The sequence below is a fragment of the Ailuropoda melanoleuca genome, chromosome 2 (genome assembly GCF_002007445.2).
Source record: "Ailuropoda melanoleuca isolate Jingjing chromosome 2, ASM200744v2, whole genome shotgun sequence".
NCBI lineage: Eukaryota > Metazoa > Chordata > Mammalia > Carnivora > Ursidae > Ailuropoda > Ailuropoda melanoleuca.
The window spans coordinates 105,894,615-105,913,849 of NC_048219.1; the positions used below are offsets into that span (position 1 = coordinate 105,894,615).

Sequence of the window (19,235 nt, forward strand, 5' to 3'; positions counted from 1 at the left end):
CTATTGGACCAGTAGTGATTTTACAACTTTTTCCTCTCTGATATTACCTGGCCAAGAACAAAGATGGCCCAAAACTCAGAAGTGCACACCAAGTATGGACTAAGTTCCGAGAGCAGCTTTTTTTTTGGTCTCGGGTACAGGAAAAGGGGTCCATAAGGATTAAATACAGTGGAGATAGTTTATATTTAGTTGTTTTCTAGTTTCCCTGTACTCCTTCCCCAGCCCTAAGCAATTCTGCACAGATGGTGCAGTAGACAGATGGCACTCAGATAGCAGAACAGGTATCAAAACTGGGGGGGGGGGGGCTTCTTTCTTCCCAGAGGAGCTGCAGTGACAACAGTGTAAGACAAATTCCTACAGCTTTTTTTATGTCTGTCTTTTGACTGCCCAACTCCAGATACAGATGCAATCATGGTAGGTGTACAGAAGATAAAGGAAAACTAAAGCCTCAGCTTTCCAGACAAGGGATCAGAAAAGAGAAAACAAACACGTAACATAACGTCAAAGAAATCACAGAGAGAAAGAAGATCAAATCAGCAATCCCATAAAGTTGTGTACAAACTCCTATGCTTACCTCTGAGATGTGCATTTCTATTTTAGCAATATATTTAATAATAGATGAAAAATGAGACTGACCCCTGGGCAGTGCATACATGGAAAAAAATCAAACAGTACTGTGAACACCATGAAAAATGAACTGACATTAGAATCACAACCCACAGAAGGCAGGTCAGAACTTGAGGCTTGACCCTAAGCTGGTAAATGATCAGCTAAAATAAATAAAAACATCAACATTCTCCTTCATATTCGAGTAAGACCAAGAGTCTCATGGTAGAATATTCAAAATGTCCAAGACGCAGTCCAAGATTACTCAACATATGAAGAACTAGGAAAATCTCAACTCATGAGAAAAAAGATAATCAAGAGTCATCAACCCCTAGATGATACAGATGTTGGAATGTGTTTTTTTAAGACTTTAAAAAAGAAGAGATCATTGTTTCAAAAAGAAGAACAACCCGTTGAAATGAATGGAGAAGCAGAATATCTTACCAAAGAAATGGAAGATGCAAAGCATAAAGAGTTAAGACTGAAAAATAGAAAAAAAAATAGGAAAAAAATAGAAAACTGAGAAATAGAAAAACCAAAATAAAATATTCACTGGATTGGCTCAGCAGAATGGAGACAACCAAAAAACAATTTATGACTGTGAAGACAGATACATCAACAGAAATTGTCCAGTCTGTTCAAGAGAGAAAAAAAAATGAATACAAACTCAGAGACCTGTGGGACAATACCAAAAGTTCTGGCAATCATATAATCTTAGTCTCAGGAGGACAGAGAAAAAATGGGGTGGAGAAAAATGTTCAAATACATAAACTTACTAAAGCAAGAGGCTCAATAAACCCAAAACTTGGTAATTACAAAGAAATTTATACTTCAAAACATCATAATCACACTGTGGGAAACTAAAGACAAAAGAAAGCAAATATACAAACGAAACAACCAGAGACCAAAACTGAGGAATGACAAATCTAATTATTATAGATTTCTCATCAGAAAGCATGGAAGCCAGAAGGAAATGGAATACCATTTTTGAAGTTCTGAAAGAATTACCAACCATTTAGAAAATTAAAAATTTTAGCAAGTTTCATTTTATTAACACCAAAACCTAGAAAATAATTAATTTAATAATATGATGTTCAAGAGCTGACAACTGTAAATTAGTGCTGAGAGGTAGTAAGGAAATGTAAATGAACAGACTTATATAATGTTCAAGAATTGAAAGATTCAATATTGTTACGATGTCACTTCTGCCCACATTTATCTAAAAATTCAATGCTTTATAACAAAATCACAGGAGGAGTTTTGAGGAAATTGATAAGCTTATTCTAATATCAGCATGGAAATTAAAGGGACTTAGAATAGTGAAAATGTCTTGGAGAAGAATGAAGTTGAAGGACTTACACTACTTAATTTTAGAGCTTATTATAAATTCACAATAATTGAAGAATGGAGCATTTGCAAAGGATAGGAAAAATAGATATAAGGAACAGAGGTGAGACCCCAAATATAGAGCTGTACATATAGAGGCAATGGTTTTCAAAAACAGCACCAAAGTGACTCAATAAAGGAAGCGAGGTCATTTTAAAAAGTGATACAAAAATATGTGGATATCTGTATTTTTAAAAATTAACCCCAAGCTTTACTTCACAGCACAGACAAAAATTAAATCCCAATGAATCAAAGATCTAAACATAAACCCAGAACTATAAAGCTTCTAGAGAAAAAAACAAAGTGGTATTTCAGTCAACATAGGGTATGAGAAGATTATTTGATTACAGAAAGCACTAACCATGAAAGGAAAACAAACAATAGAATGTCATCTGTGTTAAAATGCTTCTGCTTATCAAAAGACACCACTATTTCAAAGGAATAGGCAAACCAAAGAATGGGGAAACTCTTCAACACCTATCTTGACAACAGACTCATATTCAAAATATATAACAAACTCATGCAGCTCAGTAACAAAACTTTAACTTCCCTCAAACAAGCACATTTTACCCAGACAAATAAAGGGGCAATAGGTGGGTGAAAAGCTTGCTCAACATTTTTCATCATCAAGGAAATGCAAATTAAATCACAATGAGATACCGCCACATATCAATGACGATGCCTACAGATAAAAAGACAAAATTTCAAATACAGGCCAGGATGTCAATGGATGAAAATTTTCATATATTGCTGGTGGAAATGTAAAATGGAACAGCTCTTTTGGAAAATAAAATGACCATTTCTTATAAACTAAACATACAATTAACATAAGGTCCAGCAATTCCACTCCTAAGTATTTACGCAAGAGAAATAAAAATATATACCATTAATAATATTTATACATGATGGTTCACAGTAACTTAATTCATATGGCCAACAACTAGAAGCTACCCAAAAGTTTATCTACAGGAGAACAGATAAAGTGTGTGTATTTACACAAAGAAATACTACTCAGCAATATAAGGGAATGAACTACTAATACATACAATGACAGGAATGAATGTCAGAAACATTATACTCTGAAAAAATTAGACGCAAGAAAAGTGTGTACTCTAGATTTCATTCATATGAAGTCAAAAAGTCAACAAAACTAATCTAACCAATTCAATGCAATCCCTACCAAAATCTCAGCTGGCTTTTTTTACCCCGGAACTTAACAAGCTGATCCTAAAATTCATATGGAAATGCAACGGGCCCAGAACAGTCAAAATAATCTTGAAAAAGAATGAGGCAAGCCTTAAGAGACTCTTAACTCTAAGAAACAAATTGAAGGTGGTTGGAGGGAAGATGGGTGAGGGATGAGGTAATTGGGTGAGGGGATTAAGGAGGGCACTTGATATAATGAGCACTGGGTGTTATACGCCGCTGATGAATCACTAAATTCTACCCTTGAAACTAATAAAACACTATATGTGTAAATTGAATTTAAATAAAGAATTAAAAAAAAAAAGAATGAAGTTACAGGATGCACACTCCCAATTCTAAAATTTACTACAGTGGTACTCCAGTAATCAAGGCTACATTCTACTGGCACAAAGATAGACGTACAGAATAAAAGTCCAAAATAAACCATTACATTCCTATCAACTGATTTTAAACAGTGGTGTCAAGACGATTCAGGAAGGCAGGGAGGGGGGGCAGCCTTTTCAACAGATGGTGCTAAGACAACTGGATAGCCACATAAAAAAGAATTGAGTTGGACCCGTTCTTCAAACAACACACAAAAAAAATAACTGAAAATGGACCAGAGATGCAAAAGTAAGAGCTAAAACTATAAAACTCTTAGAGGAAACTCTGTGTGATCTTGGTTAAGCAAAGCCTTCTTAGAAATTACACCAAAAGTGACAAAGGAAAAAATGGATAAATTAGAATTCCTCAAAATTAAAAACTTTTGTGTTTTAAGGAAACTATCAAGAAAGTAAAAAGAAAAGCTACAAAATGGGACAAAGTATTTACAAAATCATGTATGTGATAATGAACTGATAGAACTACAAAAAGAACTGTATACGGATTTCATAGCTGCCTTATTTATATTAGACTGAGCAGGAAAAAAATCCAAATATCTTCCAAAAGGAAACTTGGATAATCCAATTGTGGTATATTCATACAATGAAATACTATTTGGCTGTTAAGAAACAAACAAGTAAACCTTTCTGAAACACACAATACATGGATGAATCTCAAATGTTGAAGGAAATAAAACACAAAAGAATATACTGTATAACATTTATGTAAAATTTAAGAATAGGAAAAAATAGGGGTGCCTGGGTGGCGCAGTCATTAAGCATCTGCCTTTGGCTCAGGGCATGATCCCAGCGTTCTGGGATCGAGCCCCACATCAGGCTCCTTCGCTAGGAGCCTGCTTCTTCCTCTCCCACTCCCCCTGCTTGTGTTTCCTCTCTCACTGGCTGTCTCTGTCAAATAAATAAATAAAATATTAAAAAAAATAATGTGTGAATATGTCAAGTATATCAAAGGGGAGGTGCCTAACTATAAAGGGTTAAGAAGGAACTTTTTGTGGTAATAAAAATATTCTATGTCTCAACCAGGGTGTTGGCATTACAAGTGAATACATCTGTCTAAATTCATCAAATTGGACATATGTACATTTCATTGTATATAAATTTTACTTCAGTTTTTAAAAGTGTAAGAAGACAAGTAGGTGCCTTACTTCATGGTGTCCTATACCTCTAAAATACAAAATACAGAAGCAAAGAAGGCCATTTTAGCTTCACAAGGGGCTATGAGACTCTTCCTATACTTCAGTAGTCTTCTGAAATTCCTGCCTTGTTTGAAAAATGGAACAAATCCTTAATAGTTCCCAAGTTTCCTGATAGATATTCTATCTTCAGTATGTGACTTGGAATAAAAGGAAAGTGGATATTTAACCTAAATCTTACTATGGGCCAGTCCTGAGGTCACCAAGAATAGGGAGTAAGAATATTTATTTTTTCTACAACAGAGTGAGTTGTGTTCAATTCCTACTGACTTCTGTATATTCATTTTATATCCAATAATCTTCTTAAAGTTTGTTTTAAGAAGACTTTAGGTTTTCTATTTAAACAACTATTATTTGCAAATAATGCAAATTTTGTTTTTTCCCCAATCCTTATATCATATATTTATCTTTTTTAAAAAAGATTTATTTATTTGAGAGAGAGTGACAGAGCACGAGAGCAGAGGGGGATGGGCAGAAGGAGAAGCAGACTCTCTGCTGAGCAGGGAGCCTGATGTGGGGCTCCATCCCAGGACCCTGGGATCCTGACCTGAGCTGAAGGCAGATGCTTAACTGACTGAGCCACCCAGGTGCCCCTATAATTTATTTATCTGAAGGTACAATGAAAAGAAGCAGTAACAGGAGGCATCCTGGCCTGGTCTGGTTATAGATTTTAAAAGAAACACTTCTAACTTTTCAGCATTAAGTACAATGGTTACTGAAGATTTTCAGTGGACATCTTTTATCAATTTAAAGAAATGCCCTTTTATTCTTAACTGACTACATTTTTTAAAAAAATATAAACTGGGATTGAATTTTATCAACTGTTTTATTCTATAGCTAGTGAAGTCTTATTTTCTTTATTTAATCTATTACCATTGTCAACTATATTAATCACTTTTTAAATGTTAAGCAATCATTGCATTCCTAGAATAAATACCACTTTAAAAAACAAACATCATAAAAGTGAGTTGGCACCTAGCATTTGTATCTTGGTTTTTAAATACCCCTGTCATGAAAGGAAACAGTGCTCCTTAGGGAAATGGCTGATTCTAACACTGTGGCAGGAAATATACAAGATGAGACCAAAGTATTTTGCAATGGCAGAAATTAAGAAAGTGCTAAGGAAAAAGGAAGGAACAAAGAAAGGAAGGAGAGAGAGAGGGAGGAAAGGTATTCCATGTTCCTAAATTGAAAGAATATTGTTAAAGTGATAATATTTCCAAAAGCCATCTGTAGTTCAGTATAATCCTTATAAAGATTCCAGTGGCATTTTTTACAGTAGAAAAAGCAATCTTAAAATTTATATGGAACCAAAAAACAGCAGCAACAACAACAACAAATAGCCAAAGCAAACCCGAAATGAAGAACAAAATGGGAGGCATCAAGCTTTATCATAAGACCATAGTGGTTAAACAGTATGATACTGGCATACAGGAACATTGACCAATGAAACAGAATCGAACAAAAATAAGCCTAGGCATATATGGTCGACTGATTTTATAAGGGAGCCAAAAATACTCAGTGGGAAAAACACAGTTTCTTCAATAACGATGCTGGTAAATCAGATATTCACATACAAAAGAATGAAACTAAACCCCTATCTTTCCTACTGACAAAAATTAACATGAAATGGATTAAAAACTGAAATATAAAATGTGAAACCACAATACTCCCCAAAGAACACATAAGAAAAATCTCCTTGATATGGCTCTTGACAGTTAATGTCTTCATATGATACATAAGCACAAACAACAAAATGAAAAATAAACAAGTGAGATGATAATAAACTAAAAAGTTTCTGCATTGCAAAAGAAACAACCAACAAAATGAAAAAGGCAACATATGTAATGATTAAAAATATTTGCAAGCCATACATCTGATAAGGGGTTAATACCCAAAATATACAGGCAACTCATATAACTCAGGAGCAAAAAAATGGGCAAAGGACCTGAACATTTGCCAAAGTAAATATGTAAGTAGTCAACAGGTACGTGAAAAGATGTTCAACCTAAGGAATCATTATGGAAATGCAAATGAAAACAGAAGAGATACCACCTCCTGCCTGTTAGAATGGCTAGCATGGAAAAGGCAAAAGACAACATTGCTGGTGAGGATGTAGAGGAAAGGGAACTCTATGCACTGTTGGTGGGAATGTAAACTGGTGCGGCCACTATGAAAAACAGCATGGAGTTTCCTCAGAAAATTAGAAATGCAACTATCATACGGTCCAGCAATTCCACTTCTGGGAATATATACAAAGGAAATGAAATCACTATGTCAAAGAGATATGTGTACTTCCATGTTCATAGCAATATTATTTACAATAGCCAAGACACAGAAACAACCTAAATGTCCACTGATGTGAACATTTATGTATATAGATATGTAATGGAATACTATCAATTCATTAAAAAATGAGGAAACCCTGCCACTTACGGCAATATAGATGGACGTTGAGAGCATTATGCTAATTAAAGTTATGTCAAACAAAGAAAGACAAATATTATATGATCTCACTTATATGTGGAATCAAAATTTAAAAAAAACCTCAAAGAATAAAAGATCAGATTTGTGATTATGATGGCAAGGGTGAAATGAGATGAAAGTGGTCAAAAGGCACAAACTTCCTGTTATAAGATAAATAAGTACTGGAGAAAAACGTGTAACATGATAACTGTAGTTACCACTGCTATATAATATATACAAGTTGTTAAGAGTAGATCCTAAGAGTTCTCATCACAAAGGAAAAAATATTTATAATAATATCTGTATGTGCTGATGGATATTAACTGAACTTACTGTGGTCATCATTTCACAGTACTTAATGTAAGTCAAGTCATTATGCCATATACCCCAAACTTATACATTGCTGTATGTCAATTACATCTCACTAAAACTGGAGAAAAAAAGAAGGAAGTAACAAACCAACAGAAACAATGATGGTAGTGTGTCAATGGGCACAGGAACCCATGAAAGTAATTCCTAATTCCCTGAGCTGGAACAATGTAAGCAATAAAATAGTTCATATTGGTTGAAAACCCTATATATAAAGTAAACATCAATGCAGTCATAATATAGGTTAATGACTGAAAATGACGGGGAAGAAGAGACAAAAATACCATGCAGAAGAATCCAAAATAATTTATACAGATACCCCACCCTCAAGGAGGTGGAAAGCAAGTCTCCATTCCAGAAGGCTGGGCTATGCATGGTGACTTCTTTCAGAGAGTACACTATGGAAGGGGGGTGTGTGGAGAGAAACTTCATAGTGGAAACCTAGCAAACGCTACCTCAGCCAGGTCACTGATACACCTCAACAGTCATAAGTTATATTGATAATATGCAACCCAGATCTAATGGGATGAAAGTAACACTTTAATTTGTGGTCCATCTTTCAAAAATATATCCCAGTGTAATCATTAGAAAACCATCACACAAATCTCAATGAGACAAATCCCTAAAAATCTCTAACCAGTATTCAAAACTGCCAAGGTCATCAAAAGCAAGGAAAGTCTGAGACTCTATCACAACCAAGAAGAACTTTAGGAGACATGCAGCTGAATGTATTGTGTATCCTTGCTGGGATTTTGAAAGAGAAAATGGATATTAGGTGTAACTACAGAAATCTGAATAATTATGGAGTTTAGTTAATAATAATGTACCAATATTGGTTCATTAATTATGACAAATGTATCACAGTAATGTAAGATGTTAATAGTTGGAGAAACTGTATGGGACGTATGGGAACTCTTTGTATTATCTTTGCAATTTGTTTTGGAACTATTTAACTGTTCTAAAATGAAAAGCTTATTTTTAAACAATGAGCTAGGATATTTATCTCATTTTCTTTTCAGCACTAACGTGTATAAAATAGTATCTCCTTCACTAAAGGTTTGGTTGAACTCTGTAAAATCATCGAAGCCTGGTAGCTTTTTAGGGGGAAGATTTTTAAAAACTTCTAACAAATTTTTTTCAATTTATAATAGTAAGAAGAAAGTATAATAAATCCTCAACTTCTATAGTTACCAATATGGCCAATTTTGTTTCCTCTAAATGACCAACTTCCCTCTTCCAGTATTATTTTGAAGTAAAGCTAGATATCATAGAAACCTAGGCATTTTACTGGTAAATATTCCTGCATATATCTCTAAACAATAGGACTCTTTTTAAAACACACAACCATAAAAACAAGAGTATACCTAAATATTAATATTACAATATCAAATACCTACTGTTCATATGGTCCAATGGTCTTATCATTTTTATTTGTAAATAGATAAATTAGTATGCTGACAATTTTATGCTATTTCTTCATTCTGTACTTCATTGGTTTCTATTTATTTCTTTCTTCTTCTTTATTTAGGCATATTTTATTATTTTTTATTATTATTTGATTGGATGATTAATCAATTTTAAATCCATTCTCTGCCTATTCATGCATTTAATTCAAAGCTATACACATTTCACTCTATTAATTTGATTACATCGCAAAAGTAGTGCTTCCATTGTCAGAGTTTAATATTTTTCAGTTCCCTTTTAATTTATTTAAAAATGAATTACTTAAAATATTGTATTTTAATTTTCAGAGTTGTTCAAAAATTTTTGTCTGTTATTGATTTCTGATACTACTGTCTGAAAAGGGATCATGAAAAGTAGGACATTGATGTATTTTTATAACAAGTATTTGATTTTTTTTTTCATTTCATGAAAGCAAGGACCACATTATATTCTCTGCTGGATATGTTGAAAAAATAAATGAACAAAATTATATGCAGGGCCTATTTTCAAAATTTAGCATATATACAGAAATATGTCCTGAAGTTTCACACCTACTATTCTAAACTCTTAATAAATTAAAAGCCAAGTAGATATGACTTCCTAAGTTGGCTTTAAAAGAAAAAAAAAAAAGTTCTGGCTCTTTTTTCCAGATATATAATGTGGATATATTTCAGCCGGTGATAAGCACTATGAATGATGTGTCATCCCAGATGTTTCTCTTCTTTGGATGATACTTAAACCTCAACTGCAATGACTGCTTCTAGCATCAACATATTAACACAACAAGACAAACCTAAGCTTTTCATACTGCTAAAAACAGTTTTTCAAAAAGCAGTTGCACTTTAGGATACTAATAATGATCAGATAGAGAAATTAAAAATAAAAAAACATTTATAGTTGCACCAAAAATTAATGTTCTTAGGAACAAACTTAACCAAGTATGTAAAAGACTTGTATGCTGAAAACTGTAAGATTTATGAAAGAAACTGAGGGTGACACAAATAAATGAAAAGATATTCTGTGCTCACAGAAAGAATATTGTTCAAATGTGCATACTACCCAAGCAATCCATAGATTCAATGCAATCCCTATTAAAATCCCAATGGCATTTTTCACAGAAATAGGAAAGACAATCCTAAGATTTGTATGGAATTACAAATGACCTTGAATAGCTAAAGCAATCTTGAGAAAGAAGAATTATATTACAAAGCTATAGTAATCAAAACTGTATAACATTGGCATAAGACATATGGATCAATGGAACGGAATAGAGAGTACAGAAATAAATGCATGCATATTTGGTCAATTTACAAAAAAGGAGTCAAGAATAAACAACAGGGATAAAGACAGTCTCTTCAATAAATGGTGGAGATACTGGACAGTCACATTCAAAAGAATGAAACTGGACCATTATCTTAGACCACACATAAAAACCAACTTCAAATGAAGTAAAGACTTGAATGAAATACCTGAAACCATAAAAATACCACAAGAAAAAATAGGGGGTATGCTCCATAACACTAGACTTAACGATCAATTTTTTTTTTTAAATAGGACACCAAATAGCAAAAGCAACAAAAACAAAAATAAACAAATAGGATTATATCAAACTGAAAAGCTTCTGCACAGAAAAGGAAACCACCTACAAAATGATGAGGTAACCTACAGAATAGCAGAAAACATTTGCAAATTATTAACCTGATAAAAGGTTACTATCCAAAACATATGAAGAACTCCATAACAAAAAACAATCCAATTAGAAAATGGACAGAGGAGCTGAACAGAGATTTTTTTCAGAGAAGACTTACAGATAGTCAATAGGCAAGTGAAAAGGTGTTCAACATCACTTTCATCGGGGAAATACAAACCAAAACCACAACGAGATATCACCTCACAGTATTAAAATGACTGTTATACACAAGACATAAAAGTCGTCAATGATGTGGACAAAAGGAAACCCCTGTGCACTGTTGGCGGGAACGTAAATTGGTGCAGCCACTGTGGAAAACAGTATAGAGGGTCTACAAAAAAATTTAAAATAAAATCCAGCAATTTCACTTCTGGGTATTTATTCAAAGGAAATTAAAATCACTATCTTGAAGAGATATTTGTACCCCCATGTTCACTGCAGCATTGCTTCCAATAGCCAAGATATGCAAACAACCTAAGTGTCCACCAACAGATGAAGGGAAAAAGAAAATGTAGTATATATATTGATTCAGTGGAATATTATTCGGCCATAGAAAGAAGGAAATCCTGCCATTTTCAAAGTGTGGATGGGCCTTGAGAGCAATACACTAAGTGAAATGAGTCAGAGAAAGACAAATACCATATGACCTTACTTATTTGTGAAATCTTAAAAAAACCAAACCAAACCAAACAAAACAAAAAATGAAATCATAGATATGGACAACTGATGAGTGGGTGCCAGAGGTGGGTGTGGATGAAATGGATGAAGATGGTCGAAGGTACAAATTTCCAGTTATAAAATAAATAAATCCTTAGAATATAATATATAGTATGATAAATACAGTTGAAAATGCTTTATTTTTGTATTTCCAATTTAAAAGAATCTTAAAAGTCTCATCAAAGAAAAAAATCTTGAACTATGTATAGTGATGGATGTTAACTGGTTACTGTGGAAACCATTTCAGTATATTATGCACTTGTATCATGCACGTCGTAAACTAATATATATTGTATATTAACTGTATCTCAATTTTTTAAAAAGGAAAAAGAAACACTTAATTCACCTTGGTCCCAACCTAACCCCCTCCTTTGACTACTACCAGTTAGAAAATCAGATGTATGACCTACTGGGCTATTGTGAACAACAAACTTCTATCAAAACCAAATTCTGACCCCAAGAAAACTAGTAATAAGACCTGGTATTCTTAGAGACAATGGCTCCATGCCACCTTAATCCTGGGTTTCCAGACTCTGAATTCCCCTTCTTGGAAGTCTTCTCTCCGTCAGAGTCCAGACTATACAGTTGTCTACATAGCTGTTTGGCAATATCAAGAAGGGCATCTAAGCAAAACCATGACAGTTCACCAAGGCCATGTCACTTGGACTATATGCAATGTTCCTGTTTTCATATGTGTCTCTTAAGTTAAAAGGAATGATCTCTTCTTGTTCAAGTAACAGGTATTGAACATTGCACGATAGAGGTGAAGTTTCCCCAAGTTTATATCGCCAGCCCAGCCAATCCCAGTGTCGCCGCGGTAGCTGGCTCTCCACACTGTGGCACCGAATGAGCAAGATGTGGTGATGGCTTCTACTGCCATAAGTTTGCCTTGTCCTCCAGCAAGGATGTCACAGAGGGCCCGAGAATTCTGATCTCCCCACTTCCTCAAACTCTTCTGTTTTTTCTTCAAACTCCTATGAAGTCAATATCCCAATCTTTGACCATTATTCCTTGGAAGTTCATTGTGAGAAAAAAAGGGAGGGTATGATTATGAACTTAGCTAATGGTCAGTACGGTAACATCCAGGCAACATCTGAATATCTAGATGAAGAAAAAAAGGGAACCTTACAACAGGGCACATGGGGTTCCTCTGTTTCCTTAGTGTTTTGAAATGAGAAATCAAGAATTGATATTTTTCTTTTTCCCAAGAAGAGATGAAATGAGAAATCAAGAATTTATATTTTTCTTTTTCCCAAGAAGAGATTTTCTTTTTCCTAATGAGATGAAAAGGAACCATATGTTACCTAAGATTTTACATAATTAGCCCAAGCATTTTAAAAATTATGTTTTTGTAGAATATTGTTGTTCTGTAGACATTAATGTCTCTGATAAAAAAACAAAGTTAAATAGTGGCAGAAGTGATATTCTTCTAAAACTTTAATATAAATTTACGAAAAGAGCAAATACACTTAAGCCATTTTTCATGTCATTTTGAAATGGTCTTACTACAATATTTTGTTGTGTTGTAAATACATATAAAAATGCTCTCTACTATTTTTAAAATCTAAACAGATATTTTAACTAATAAATTCTTACTACTATTCATAAATAAAATTGTCTTTGCAGGTTGGAAGGAAAAGTATAATCAGAAGGAATCTGGCCTACAAAATACTAAGTAAACTATCAATTTCTAGTAATTAAAATAATTTAGAATCATGCAAGAATCAATAACGGTTAATGGGAAAGTATAAGCAGTCTAATAACTCATGTAGATTAATATGGGTATTTGGAATACAATAAAGGTGACAGTAAAGGTTAGACTGCTTAATAAATGATTTGGGGAAAACATTCCTTTGATCCCTGCCTCACATCAACTTAATTCCATCTAGATGATGCCAAGATTTACAGAGAAAAACAAAACAAAACAAACATATCACTTTCTAAAAGATAATGATAATGAATATCGTTATACTCTTGGGTTAGAATGGGCCTTTTTACATCTAGCCAAATTTAAGATGACATTAAAGTCTTGAAGACAGAATAGATTTCATATGTAAACTGAATCAGTGTTAGGGAGTACAAGGTAAAACAGAATCTCCCAGAATGAAGAGAAACATGACCTTATAGCAGTTTGTGAAAAATAATGAAAAGTGTAAAAACAATAGTGAGTTATTTCATTAAAGAGTCAAGAGCAAATGAAACAAATATGAAATAGCTAATTGCTGAAAGAAAGCTTTCCTAAATAAATACTTAGGTCAACACAACAAAAGAGCAGGCAGAACTGATAAAAACTAGTAATGTCCCCAAGACCACATAGCTACTCCTGGCAGAGATGGACTTTGAATCCAGACCTGCCTCACTACCAATCTCATGGTCTTTTTACTCCCAAATTTGTATCACCTAGCCATTAAAAAGCAATCTTTCTACATGAAATGTGGTACTCTGGATTGAATCCTAGATCAGAAAATGGAAATTATTGGGAAAACTGGTGAAATTCTAATAAAATCTGAAGTTTGGTTAATAGCAACACACCAATGGTAATCTCTTAGTTGTAAGAATTATGCCATAGTTATGGAAGACATTAACATTAGAAAACTGGATCAAGGGAATGCAGATATGCAACTTCCTTTAAAGCTAAAATGATTCCAAAATAAAAGGTGTATTAAAAAATAAAATAAACCTCTCAAAAATGGTGACTTGAATACCATCTTAAGACTTGTAAGTAAAGAGATTTATTGCATGAAGTCAAATTTTTAAAATTTGCATTTTGCATTAAAGACTTTGATTATAACAGGTTCATCAATGATTTTAAAAATCAATACCTCGATTATACAGTTTTTTTTCAAAATTCTTATTTAACTTTCCATACCATTTTTCCTTTCATGTGGATAAAAATAAAGAATACAGTAAATAGTAATCTTTAAATAACGTGATGTGGCGGTGATGACCAGCTTTTCGCTTCTGCTACAGACATGACAAAAGTTTGGGGCTTGTAACAGCAAGAATTAAATTTAGAGGATGAACAGAACTGCCTGACTTTAGGAGCTGTCAGATACTGAAAGAATCAGGACCTCAGAAATAAATGAATCCTAGGAGCAGAAAAGGTGAAGCATGTAATTAAGTAGAAAACTCAGAGGTAAGAAAAGAGAAAAACACTGAGAAAGAGGGAGAAGAAACAAAATAAAGGGCATTAATGAGAATCAGGGCTTATGGTGTCTCTAAGGAATTGAGATGTGATAAATTATGGAATGGGGGTAAGCAGTTATATTAATAGTAGTCAATCACATCACGTCACTGCCTCATGCAAAGCCTTTCAATGGCTCCTATCACTCACAGCATGAGCCAGAGATCCCTGGGGACCTTGACGACTTACCCCTCTGTTTCCCATCATTTTGCTGACTTTATCTTCTACTATTCACCCTCTCCCCACCAACTACCCTCCAGCCAGCCTGTCTCTAGGCTTTTCCTCAGGCACCCTAGGCCTTTGTACCAGCTTATCTCCCAGCCTAGAATGATCCTCCCCCAGATATCACCAGGGTTTACTATTTTTCCTCCTTCAAGTTTTGCTCAAATACTAACTTTTCAGTGATTTACTTCTATGAAACTCTATTTCAAATAGTGATGTCCTAGAACACCCAATCTCTCCTACCCTGATCTTATTTTCTCCTGGCTGTTTCTACCATCTATCACTCTAAATACTTTCAATGTCTGTCTCCACAACCACTAGAATGTAAGCTCTCTTATTTTTGCCTGTTTTTGTTTTGTTTTTTTCCACTGATGTTTCCCCAGGGCCTAGGACAGTACACAGGTACAGAGTAGGTGCTCAATAAATACAATAAATAAATCAATCAACACATAAGTATGATTTTTCATTACCATAGTTAAAGTAAGAATAATAAAATACTGGAAACATTTCCAAAGTTGTTTTTTAGCAATGAGAGTAATATTTTTGTGTCCTTGTGTTTTCTGGATATTTTTGACACTGAACAATTATTCTATAATGTTTCAAAACAGGTTTTTATCTTGTTAAAGGCTAGTGAGTTATATGCCTGAGATTACTAAAGCTGAGATCCATTCATCGGCAGTCAAAGGATACATTCTTTAGAGGCCTGTTCTTATGAGCTTAAATAGCATTTAGCTAATAGTAGGAAAATGTCCCCATCATAAAAACTTTACATAACAAATGTTCAGTGGTGTAATCCACTAAGTTAATGGAATCATAAAATTCCAACCTTCTCATTTTGAAGATGAAAAAATTGAGATCTAAAAATAATAATAATAAAAAAAAATTGAGACCTAGAAAAGTTGTCACTTCTTCACATTCACGTAGGACATAGCTGACAACGTGTACAACAGGAGCTAGCCCGAAACAAGACTAAAACATCGCAAAATGGCCTAGCTTGTACATATATCCCAACACCGTCAAAGTCTAGATTGGGCCTTTTTAGTTCACTGTTTGACTAAAGGTTCATTTTCTTCAAACTATTTCTTTTTCATTGCTCAAAGATGCTTGTGAGCAGTTGTTTCCTATTGTTTGAACATTTAAGATTCTCTTTGCATTAAGATAACCAGAATTGCAAACAGTGTGATCACCTACGTATTTTAGCATGCTCAAAGGCCACTGCACCATTCCAGACCCACTAAACATTCAGCCTCTTGCTCCAGACCTTTACCTTCCCTGAGAGAAGTGCGAGGCCAGCATATTTTACCAATTTCTTACTCTTTTCGGTCAATTAACTCTCATGGAATCAAACAGAAGCAGCCTGCAAGGTCTGAAAATGTGTCACTTCTCTTTTTTAAAAAAGATAATTCTTGTGCTGAAAAACTGCACATGCACCATTGTTTTGTCCTAAGTGAGGAAAAAAGCCTCGTGTTCTATTTTTTTGCTCAGGGGTAGCAGCAGCAGTTAATCCACACATGTACGCACCCTGGGACCCCACACAGTCATCTCTGATGTTAGAGCAGCACGCAGGCACAGACTTTCACAAAGAGAGTCTATAAAATGAGGTTGCTATGGACCAAAACAACCATATTGATTTTTAGTGCAATTCCAAACACAAGGAAACATCAGTTTTCTGAACAGCACACACTGGGAAGGACAGGGAGAAATACACCACAATAGTACGGAGAAAGAAAAGGATAGAAGACAATTACATTAGCAAACACCTTTGTGCTCTTTTAGGGTGTTTGTTTCTAAGTTCAAAGAACCGAGAGGCTTGAGCTATGTTGAACTGTTCTTAGCTGAAAACCTAAGACTGTTCATTTACTGACACTCTGCTCACAGCTGAAAGCCTGGGTCTTTGGGAAATAAAGCCATATAGCCATTTGAATGTTTGAACATTCTCTTCAAAGCCCAAATAGTTATTTCTTTTTCTCAATTAATACCACCCCTCCCACCCCCCGCTCCCGTCTGCAAATGATAGAACTGTCCAAACTGCATTAGAAACACCTTATTTACCAATACATCATTACGTTTGCTGCAAGCAAATATTTTCCTGAGATATCCTAATGAGACAAAATGCCTTTCAAGCCAGAGACCTTTGGAAGGGAGGTGCAGGAGTAGGAGAGACCAGCCAGCACTTACCATGGCCCCCTCACTTCTTCTTTGGGCAACTTCTCGCTGCAGCCGGGCCACAGCCAACTTCTCCCTGGGGGAACAAAAGCACATGGTTAGTTGCCTATTCTTCTCAGGGTAGAGGTACACTGGCATGGCTTTGAAACATTCTTTTGAGGTCTCCAGAGGAACTCCTTCCTTGGTTTAGCTCACTTCCTCCACTAAACTTTCTATAAATATTTAAAGTCGTTCGTGCATTGTTTTCATTGAGTGTCATGAAAGAGATTTCTTTGCTTCAGATTTTAAAAAAGCCAAATAAACCCTGAATGCTAAGTAAAAGCTTCCCTTTAAGATCATGAACATATATAATTTGGAAACAAATTTTCCATGGCTAAAATATTCAGTGGTTGTTTCTGTATCAATTTTGCTTGCATACAATTATTTTTATTTCTTTTTTTGCCTTTTAATGATTGCGAATTTCAAAAGACAAACATTTAAATCTGTCCCATTCTTGAAGTGATAATAGATAATAATTTTCAGATTTGTTACATCAAAGTATCATGCTGAGTATTTTACTTGATCTTATATGAGCCTGACAACAACCCTATAATAGGCTTTATTATCCCCATTTATTGATTTGGAAACTGAGGCTCAGATAGGCTAAGTAGCATACCAAGTTCCCAGCTTCTACATATCAATTGTATTAGGATCAAACTTTAGGTTTCCTTTATTTCACAAATCCTAAATAAAAATTTTGCTTAACATTTTTCCAGGCTTGGAAAATATGTAAAATTTAAAAACATTTATTTTAGCATTCTTTATTTTACAATGGGGTCCATTTTATATCTTTATTATTGTAATTCTGATTTCATTTAGAAAAAAAAATTAGTATTCACCAAAATTTTAAGAATGCTTTGTAAAGTGATAGATACTACATTCTGGATAGCTTTTCAACGATTCTTAAGAAAAAAGTTTACAGATGAAGTAGGGTAAGTGAACCCTTCCAGTAATCTTCCATTCTTCATATTAGCAAAGATTTTCCCTGAAATCTTTCTACTGCTATCAAATTGTGAAACCATTTGTGTGATGTTTTATCCTTCAGCCTTCCCTCTACACAGGACCCACAATTTGGCTATTCACAAATAACAAGGGAGCAACCGGATTCCGCACTGAATGAGGATTTCTGCAGGCCTAACTCCTTGGGTCTTTGAAATGCCTATGCCTGCCAAGAAGGTATGTGCTTTAGTTCGGTTACAATTAAGTAAATGTTTTAGTAGGAATAGTTCTCTTTGAATTAGTGCCTAAAGAGACAGATTAGAAGGAATAAAACTAGAACCAGAAGATCCCTGAGGAGAACGAGTTTTGGGAGCCGGGGGCAGGACCCATGCACAGACCCTGTGAGGGAGGGCAACCAAGTCAAGAGGAAGAGGCCAGGAAGAGATGGAATCATGTGCCTCTTTGTGAGGTGAGCAAGGCAGAAATCTCTGTGTTCTCTGACCCAAGTCCTAATAAGCAGAAGAAAGGAGCAAAGAATGGAAAGAGAAAAATATGACTGACTTCTGATTTAATATGAAAAATAAACATGGTAGATATATGGACAAAGAAACCAGAGAACATAGCCTATGCTCTATGACCGAGCAATTCAACTAGGTATATATGCAACAGAAATGCATATATATGTTCAGTAAAGGACACATACTAGAATGTGCATCAATGCACTATTTGCTATCACCTTAAACTAAAAACGTGCACCCCATTAACAACAGAATGGGTAAACTTCTACATAATCACACATTGGGATACCAGAAAGTACTGAGAAGGAGTTATGTATACTTAACCACAACATATGGGATACCACAAGCATATGAAAGAATGAAAGAAGCAAACACAGACGAGTATATAGTTTCTGATTCCATTTATATAAAGTCCAGAGACAGGCGAAACTCCTATGTAGTTCAATAAGGCAGGAAAAATAAAAGATCTGAATATCAAAAAAGAGAAAGTAAAACTGTCTCTATTCACAGACAATTTTCTAAATAGAAAATACTAAGGAACTTACAAAACTACTCTACAACTAATAAGTGAATTTAGCAAAGTCACAGATACAAGCCAATACACAAAAACCAATTGTGTTTTTACATACTAGCATCAAACAACTGGAAAACCTATTTTAAATAATTCATTTACAATGTTGTCAAAACATAAAACACTTAGAAAATAAATAT

At 34.4% G+C, this 19,235-nt stretch overlaps 1 protein-coding gene across 14 annotated transcripts in view; it reads right to left on the minus strand.

Moving 5' to 3' along the window:
• Window positions 1-19,235, minus strand: part of NCKAP5 (NCK associated protein 5) — a 950,566-nt gene that overhangs the window by 500,113 nt on the left and 431,218 nt on the right. For all 14 annotated transcript variants that reach the window (XM_034654439.1, XM_034654443.1, XM_034654438.1 and 11 more), the window contains one exon: window positions 17,041-17,104. In XM_034654439.1, coding sequence (XP_034510330.1) covers window positions 17,041-17,104 — 64 coding nt within the window. The remainder of the gene's footprint in view (window positions 1-17,040; window positions 17,105-19,235) is intronic.